This window comes from Populus nigra, chromosome 3 (genome assembly GCF_951802175.1).
Source record: "Populus nigra chromosome 3, ddPopNigr1.1, whole genome shotgun sequence".
Lineage (NCBI taxonomy): Eukaryota > Viridiplantae > Streptophyta > Magnoliopsida > Malpighiales > Salicaceae > Populus > Populus nigra.
The window spans coordinates 26,259,847-26,269,262 of NC_084854.1; the positions used below are offsets into that span (position 1 = coordinate 26,259,847).

The 9,416-nt window shown below is 30.9% G+C and overlaps 1 protein-coding gene across 1 annotated transcript; it reads left to right on the forward strand.

Annotated features, from left to right (window-relative positions):
- Window positions 1–7,214: 7,214 nt before the first annotated feature.
- On the forward strand, window positions 7,215–9,143 carry LOC133689499 (uncharacterized). The gene has a single exon (XM_062109355.1). It carries the CDS (start codon window positions 7,215–7,217, stop codon window positions 9,141–9,143), a length of 1,929 nt encoding a protein of 642 aa, XP_061965339.1.
- The last annotated feature ends 273 nt before the right edge of the window (window positions 9,144–9,416 follow it).

Sequence of the window (9,416 nt, forward strand, 5' to 3'; positions counted from 1 at the left end):
TATTTATTACCGATGGATTTACTGATGGGAAAAGCACGCCAAAAAAATTACCCGTTTTATTCCGTTAGTATTTCCCTCGAGAAGCTTGTCATATAATCAACAGAAATACTGTATGCAATTATGTCGATGATTAAACAGTGGCACAATGACATTTGTAGTAATTCTTCTCAAACTCTCTAGAATATATCAACGAACTTCATATGTTTGTAATTATTTAAAAATATATATTTAAAAAAACTAGAAAATAATTAAATTAATATAAATCAACACTCCATAATACTCAGAAACTGAGTTGCTTGAAAAAAAAAAGAAGAAAATCAACTCAAACAAATTTGCAACAAATAAATAACACAAAAAATAATTTCCACCTAACCTAGAAAACCTATTTCAAAACCCATAATCTAGCAACAAATAAAATAATTTAATTAAAATTGAACAACAAAATTGAAAAACAAAATCCAACAAAATTGGTCTCATATGAAAAAAAATCCTACAACATTCATACAATTATTAAGAATATAAAAATTTAAAAATAAAATAAAAAACAAATATAATGGAAAAAAACAACAAAAACAAAGAACCAAAAATCTTAGCTTAATGTAGTTACAAGTGAAGTTGAGAAGAGAAAAGAAAAGGCAAATTCATAAAGTTAATTAAAAAGAACTATGAAGAGAAAAGAAGAAAAGAGAAGACATACCTGAGTGTGAAGGAGAAGAGAAGGAGTTGAGGAGATAAGAGAATAGAAAAAAAGAAAGGGAACTTGATTTTTTTAACATAAGAAGAAGAAGAAGAAGAAGAAGAGGCGCTTCTGTTGTGAAATGAGAGATTCTAGTCTTTTTATTGGGGTATTTTACCAACAGATAATTAAATATTAATATTATTAATCATTTTATCGGTGATTCCGTCTGTAATATTTAATTAAAATTTTCAATTGAATAAAAATTTTTCAGAGACCCCCTATATATTACTAATGACTTTTCAATTCATTAGTGATTTAATATGTAAAGAACACTAATTAATAGTGTAATTGAAAAGTGAATAATTTCAGAGCTCTCTAGAAAATATTGACAAAATTAATCCATCAGTTATACCTTTTGTAATTGACATGATGAATAGTGTCAGAGAAAAGTGAATAATGTACCAACAAGTTTATGGATGGTTTTTACCAACGGTATTAATTAATATCATCAATAATTATGTTGGTATAAATGACATGTCATCATATATTTTTTTATGTTTAAATTCATTTCATAATACTTTTTGGCTTTGTTTTAAGTTCTTTTTTTTTTCACCGTAATTCCCTTGGTATATATTAAGAAAATATTTCTATTGGTAAAATTCACTGCAATTTACCAACAAAAACATTTCATTAGTGTTTCTATTTTTATTTGTTATTTTTCTGATAGTGTTTAAATAAAGTTTTGTATGAAAAATTTGTTTTCTAATTAACACAAATTAACACAATTAACACTAATTTGTTTTCATCAATAAAATTCATTACAATTTATAGATGGAAACATTATTTCTAATTAACACAAATTAAAAACCTCACGAGAATCTTGAAAAAGAAACCTCAAAAGAGTAAACGGAAATTAACACAAAATGAATGTTGTACTTCACTTTACTAATTAGATGTACGTATGAAGAATTTCTTCCAAAACAGAAAGGGTGACCATGATAATCACGGGTTAACTAGAAGCCTGCAGCATAAAGTTTTGCCTTGTGACAAGAGAAAGTAAATCATTCTGAAAGAACAACATATCCTCTCTTTTGTAACTTGTAAGTAATCATCATTCTACAGAAGTTCAATATCAAAGTTCTGTGCTTGTGATATTGTTTTGAGAAATTATGCCAAAGTAAGGTATCTAGATACTAATTCTTAACCCAAATTTTCAGGAAACAGGACTTGTAAAACAGCTCAGTTGACTGCAAATTATAATTAAACAACATAGTTCTTGTTTGATGTAGGTTCTGCTGTGTTTGCCTCAATTAAAATGATATTGTAGACTTAAGATTTGAGTTTTAAGTTAACTAGTTCAAATTTTAGATTTAATTATAGATCTACTCATGTAATTTTAAATTTATATTACAAAGTTATATAAGTATCAATATGATTAAATCTATTTCCACACAAATAGTAGTTCAAATTTATAAAGTGATTCATACTCTAATTACATTCATGAATTGAAACTCCTAGATAATAGATATTTTTAATATTTTTGGTTTATGGAATTGATACTGATTACAAAGGAAATTGCAAACATGCTTGATTATCACCTACAAAGTTATTGTCTAGTGTTGTATCACCTACAAAGTTATTGTCTATAGAATTGTTGCCTACAAGCTATCACTTCCTTTAATTAACCTACAATTACATGCCTACTTGATAAATAGATTTTGAAGATCCTACGAATTTGATAAAACTGTAGTGCAATTTTCGTTGTTTTGTTGAATATGAGTTCTTAGTTGTCTTGCCTCTTTCTTTAAATAAAAAATTTCAAGATACTTCCGGTAACTATTCAATCACCTTATTTAAGATAACTTCCCGTAATTATACACTTACTCTATTCAAGATAATTAACCACTCATTTCTTGTTTTAAGGATCTTGATCTTGTATCATGTACTATTTATACCTTCCATTCATAATCCATATTCAAGTCAATCAAGTTTGGCATGTTCTTCTCGATCTAAACTTTGTAATTTTTTGGTCAATTTTAGTGTATATATAACAATCCCCACTATTAATGCTCTTGACCGTATAATATCCAGGTATGGTTTTTGGCTACTATTGAGAAGATATATTGGTATAAAGTCCATCAAGAGAGTGGCCAGAAAGAAAGGTACAGAAGTCTAGCAATCAAAAGTGAAATACAGAAAATTAAACCTAGGGAACCAAGCCCTCAAGGTTTAGCTTGTGAATAGAGAAATTAATTTATTCTATAGCTGGTGGGAAAGATCCTATTCAGAGGAATAACCCACCATTCACATGTACGTACCATAAACATTTCATAAAGTTGTATATAGCTTGTGAAGACAGTAACATTTTGCTTCGTGACACGAATTTCATTTTCAAGTTCCTAGTGTTGCACAATATCCTTAAATAATTAATCACCATCTCTATAAAATAATAAAACACAAATTTGTGGCACCAGGATTGGGAACGCAACTCAAGCTGGTTACACAGCAGCTAGCGTAGTCGGCAGACATTTACTTCATCAAACGTTGGGGCTGCAAGTTCTGTGTGAATGTATGTCTACAATACATGCTTTTGTTTATGCATTAATTTTTTATATTAATGTTATTTGAGGTGATGCTAAAGGTGATGCTATTTTATTACATATTATTTATGTAAAATTTGTTTGGTTCTTTATGATTTTGATAGCCAATGTGTTTAACTTTGTTTGGTTCTTTACAAAAATGTGTTTAGCTAGATGAATCCATAATCTGACTTGGTAAAATTAGGCTTGAGACAAAATTCTTTTTTACTTTTATTTTTATAAATGGTATTGGTATTGTTTTGCACCAGAGAGAAAAGAACTTTAGTTTCTAAAATAGGCAGTTTGCTTCTTCTTCCCGTCGGCTCTTTATCCAATCTGCTTCTTCTTCTTAATCCACTTCCACTGAGTGTTGACCATGAATTCAAGCTTAATTACATTTAATTTCAAGAAAGTTAACCTCATTTTCTCACCATAGGTTTCAACAAGTAGTTTTTACACATATTTTTAGGTTTTTTTGTGTGAAAGGCTTAAATCCTTATTTTATTGTATTTATATGCATGAGTAATTGATACTATTTGGTTTATGGCATCTCTACACTCCATTTTTCATTTTCTGAATTAATTTACGTGAGAAAATTTAAAAGTACTTAAATATATTTTTAAAAATATAAACTCTAATATATATATATATAATGAAAAAATTGTAAATTTAAAGTTTTAAAAAATTATATAGTATTTATAGTTCATGATTTTTTTTTTTATTAAAGAAAAGAGACTGAACTCAGATGCGCTTGTCAAGGCCATGATCTTTGAGTCTAGGTTAATTTAGGGTAATCACCACTAAAATTAAAATTTGAAAACAAAGGATTCCATACAACCCTGAAAAATAAAATTAATTTCTACCCTTTCCCAGTTCTCCCTCCAGCCTGAACCATCCTAGCCAGACCCACCAGCCATGCCACTCTCTTCCTCCACACCATCAAACCAATGCCAAAAACCATCTGGAAACACCAGCCGTCCCTTTCTTCCTCCTTTCAAACTGATAGCCCATAAATCACCCGATCTTCTCCCAAAATCCAAACACCCGATCTCTTCACTATTACTAGCAGTAGCACCGTCAAGAAACTGACGCCAAACCAGCTAAGAAACCACAGCTGCCCGTTTTCTCCTTCCTCCTTTGATGCCGACATCAGAGGCCCCTCAACAGACCCGATCTCCTCCCAAAAACCCAGCCCCCGATCTACTCTCCGTTGCTACCAGTAGCCCCGCATACAACCCTGCCTTGCCTCTCTTTTCTCCCTCACAAACAGGTTCCAGGAGACCCGCAACATATCCGAACTTTCCCCTCATCACAAGCAGCAACCTGCAACAAAAATCACACCCAATTTCGGCCATAAATTACAGCCCCATTCATACCCAAAAAAAACCACTGGCAGCTCAAAGGAGGAAAGTCTTCTCCGAATACTACAAACATACTAACCACTTCACCTATGGCCACAACTTCAGGGAATTAGTAAAAAAAACTAGATCTAGATCTGAAAAAAGAGGGGAAGATGAACAAAAGGAAAAAAGAAGAAGTTAAAAAGATGTTAAGGGGCTTACCGCCGACTATATTTAACCGAGGGCAGCCCCCATAAGGTTTTGTTCTCTCTTCGTTTTTTTCTTATTTGCTTTATAGATAGAGGTCAGAGTTTCTTTCTCTAGAAAGCCATGTAACAGTGAGTGTGAGAGATAATATGTGTTTGTCTGTCTAGACTGCGAGACAAGGACTAATAATTCTATTTTCATATATATTAGGAGTTCATCTACGTTTTCCTTTTATTCATTTATTTTAATTCTTAAACTAAACGGTTTTTATATATATATATATATATATATATATATATATATATATATATATATAAAGGACTAAATCCATATAGGATTTTCCTGAATCCTAAGTGTTGTTATTTATTTTTGTGTCCTCATGTAAATATAAAATTAAAAAATTGTTGGAAAAAAAATTAAAAAATAACAATAATAAAAAAATGTCAAAACACCTGGAAAGTAGTTAAAAATTAGTTAAAAAAATAAAAATTATAAAGATTTAAATTTAATAATATATTTTTGTATTGATGAACACTCTATTAACAAAGATAATAATAAATAATAGGATAGCACTATCACTCGACATAAATTGCTACTTAAATAATGATATTAATTATTAAATTGATTTTATAAATAATTATTTAATCAAATATTTCAATAATAATTAAAAATATATGTTTTCAAAGATGATCAAAGGAAAACACTAAATTCACATAAGATTTTCATGAATCCTAGGTAACTATAGTACTATGCATCCCTTTTCATTTATGATCACTAATGCGCTTCCCATAGCTTAATTGTTGACAAAAAATGATATTGTTTGGTTCTATGAGTATTTTAGTTTTTATTTACTTGAATTTATTTAATGTCAAGGATCATAAATAATTTGAACCTAACAATCTGACTCCTAGACTTTGAGCCATAATTAATATGTAATCAAAATATATATACTTGTCAGTAGTAAAATTAATAGCCATCCAACATTTTTTACTCCCTATTGATCTAATATTACACGTAGTATACACTATTACTGTTTCTTTATACAATCTTAGATTAAAAACTTTAGGCGATTGATTGATGTAAGTTCGTGAGAAAAATAAATAAATATATTGAACGAAGTTAGCTCTTTAATAATTATATTTAATTATATAAAATAAATAAACTTTAAGCATAAGTTTTTATTAAATTTTGTGTACATTATTTTGACTTTAGTTTATTGAAAACTCGTGATTGTTTCGTTCATTAAAAATCAAAATCTAAACTTCAAATAATTATTTTAAGATCATAATATGTTAAAAATAATTAAAGTTTTTTCATATGAAAATATATAAGAAATTTATAATTATTTTTTATACTTGAAGTTTTGATCTAAAATACATTTTATTAATTGCATATTAAACTATGCAATTAACTACTTGAATTATCAATAAAACTTCAATTATTATTATTATTATTATTATTAAATTATATATATATATATCTAAAAAAATCACATTTTTTTATAAAGATTCTGGGATTTTCCTATAAATATAACTAAATATTAAAGTCTAGGTTTGTAAGGAAAAAACTGAAGCACGTACGTTATTTGTGAAATTGATGTGTAAAGAGATTTTTTTCTCTCTAATACTCATAGGATAAATATTAATATCCATGTTTATAAAGAGAAAAGGAATAAAAAAGGGGTGACTTATTTGTATAATTGATGTGTAAAAAGATTTTTTCCCCTATCTTGAAAGGACATACCCTCATTTTAGACATAAAAGTCTTTTAGAATTCCCATTTAGTAAGAACCAATAAAAGAATAATTAATTTTTCATAATTTAATATAATATAATAGCAACCAATCAAAATATATTTTTCATAATTGAATATAATACGGGTCCGTCAAAATCATTTTAATGATGGACATAATGAGAATACATTTGAACACTTAAAAACTTTTTCTATATATATATATATATAGACTAATTAAGGACCTTTTTTATTTTAATAAATTTATATTTGTCAAACATGTATGATTTTCTAGTTTTTCTAGAATTTTTTTTAAGAATAATTAAAATAACAAAGATGAAAATTATTAGAAAACTATTTGGTGAAAGTAATTTAAAACTATTTTTTTGATTAAGAAAAAGTAACTCCAATGTAATTTATTATTTCAAACTATTTTTTGGCTTATTTCAAAACAAAATACTAGGCTTGGCATATCTCCATTGCTTGAAACTGACATTTTTTAGTTTTCTTTAATTAAGTTAATTTTGGCTTATTTCAAAACAAAATACTAGGTTAATTTTTTTTTTAATTTTGTATTTAGTTATCTTTAATTAAGTTAATTTTGGATTGTTTGGAACTATGCTGATTTTGTGCGGATTTATTTTGGAAATTTTTTGTTGTTATGCCCAGTCATCAACGATGGATACGCTTCGAATATTGATGTTACTCAGTCTCTTTCTGCAAACTATCCTCGCCATTTTTGGTAATCGGCGTAAGTGCATTACTGGATTCTGGCTTCGTTCTGTTGTTTGGTTAGCATACTTGTCAGCAGGCATGGTGGCAACTTTATCATTGGGTATCCTAGTTCGCAGCCAAACCAACTCTGCAAATCCTAACTTGATTCCTGTATTTTGGGCTCCAATCCTTCTTCTTCATCTTGGTGGCCCTGAAACTATTACGGCTTATTCATTGGCAGACAATGAATTATGGCTAAGGCACCTTCTTGAGCTAGTAATCCAAACTGGTGTGGCTTCTTATGTCCTGTTCAAGTTATGGAGCAAGAACACAATCATATTTGTAGCCATTCCCATCTTTGTTTCAGGAATTCTTAAGTATGGGGAGAGGATTTGGGCTTTCAGGTTAGCAAGCTTAAAGGATTTTAGCATCAGAAGCGAAGATATATCGTCCAACAGCAGAAGTGCATATGATGTCAGAATTGTTCGTGAAGCTCGTCTTTTGTTCAAAGCGTTCCAGAAGCTGTCCACAAATTTTCTTGCCTTCGATTTTGATCAAACCAAGACCTATGAATTGGTTTCTAAGAAAACTGCGGAAGAAGCCTTCCAGTTGATAGAAATAGAGCTGGGATTCCTGTATGATCGGATTTATTCTAAGGTGACAGAGATTTCTTGGCTACGCGTCATTCTCCACTCTACCACCTGCTTATCATCTATTTCTGCTTTAGTCTTCTTCTCAATAATGACAACGAGAAAGAACGTCTATTCAAAAAAGGATACGATGATATCTTACTTGTTGCTGGTTGGAGCTGTCTTGCTTGACTGTTATTCTATCACTGTTCTTCTCTTGTCCGACTGGGCTGTGATTTGGTTTACTAGTAGTAAAGTAGTGGGAGATTTTCTCTATCGAATCAATTGCCTTTCTCCGTTACTATCATTTTGTAGGAAGCGGAAAAGATGGTCAAGATCTATGGGACAACACAGCTTAACAAGTGCTCAATCAAACAAGCCATTGAACGAGCTTCGTAAGCAGTACTTCGCAGGGGAATGGAACATTCATAGCCGGGTGGATGTGGACGAGGTTTTAAAAGAATTGATCTTCGAACAAGCAAAGGATAAACGTTCAAGGTACGATCCCGATACCATTGATTTCCTTACCCTCCTTAAGCTATTGGAAGAGAGAGGTAACAATGCGCTTCAAAGATATGATTGTTTCGATAAACTGGGATGGAGCGTGACTCATGTAGAATTCAGTCAAAGCCTCCTCATTTGGCACGTTGCTACTCTTGTTTGTTACATTGACGATTCTCGGAATAATAGTTTTGCCAAGGGACGAAATTGCGTAATGAGCAGCAGATTATTATCCGATTACATGTTGTATCTCCTGGTTTATCGTCCAACTATGTTAGCGATTGAGCTCAGCGGAACAGGGTATGCAGAAACTACCACTCATTTGGGTCGTCTCCTTCGCAGGAATACCTTAGATGAATTGCATGCGTTATTTCTCGAAGAATTGCTTCCAGATCCGCCTGCCATGTTAAATAAAATTAAACTTACAGACGCAGGAGGAATGTCAGCCCTGCTAGATGGTTGCGTGCTTGCTATGTCATTGCAGACACTGGATGGTTGTCCAAATGAAAAGAAATGGGAAATGATAAGTGAAGTGTGGGTGGAAATGCTGATGTATGCTGCAAGTCATTGTGGATGGAAGCAGCATGCTGATGCACTTGCTCGAGGTGGGGAGCTACTCACTCATGTGTGTCTTCTCATGTCACATCTCGGTTTAAGCAAGCCATGTCGACCTGAAGTAAGTAAACAATATTTAGCTGATCAGTCTAAAAGGCTTGATGATCTGTCTGGACGTCAATGGGTCTATGAGATTCCTCTTGCTTAGCTAGTTAAGTACTCTTGGGGTTTAGCTTTATCTGTTGTTTGGATGTATTGTAACTTTTCCTCATTTCCGCTGCTTGGTCATTAATAACATTGCTTGTTCTTTGTCTTTTAGACCTTTCGTTGTCTTGTTTTCTTGGCATCTTTTATTAATAACACAGGAAAAATTAACAAATCGTCAAACACTCTTTTTACTTTCTCTTGAGGCGGATCTTTTCCAGTTTCCCTTTACCAAATGTGGTCACCTATTACATATGAGTTGATATGAGCTTGTGAT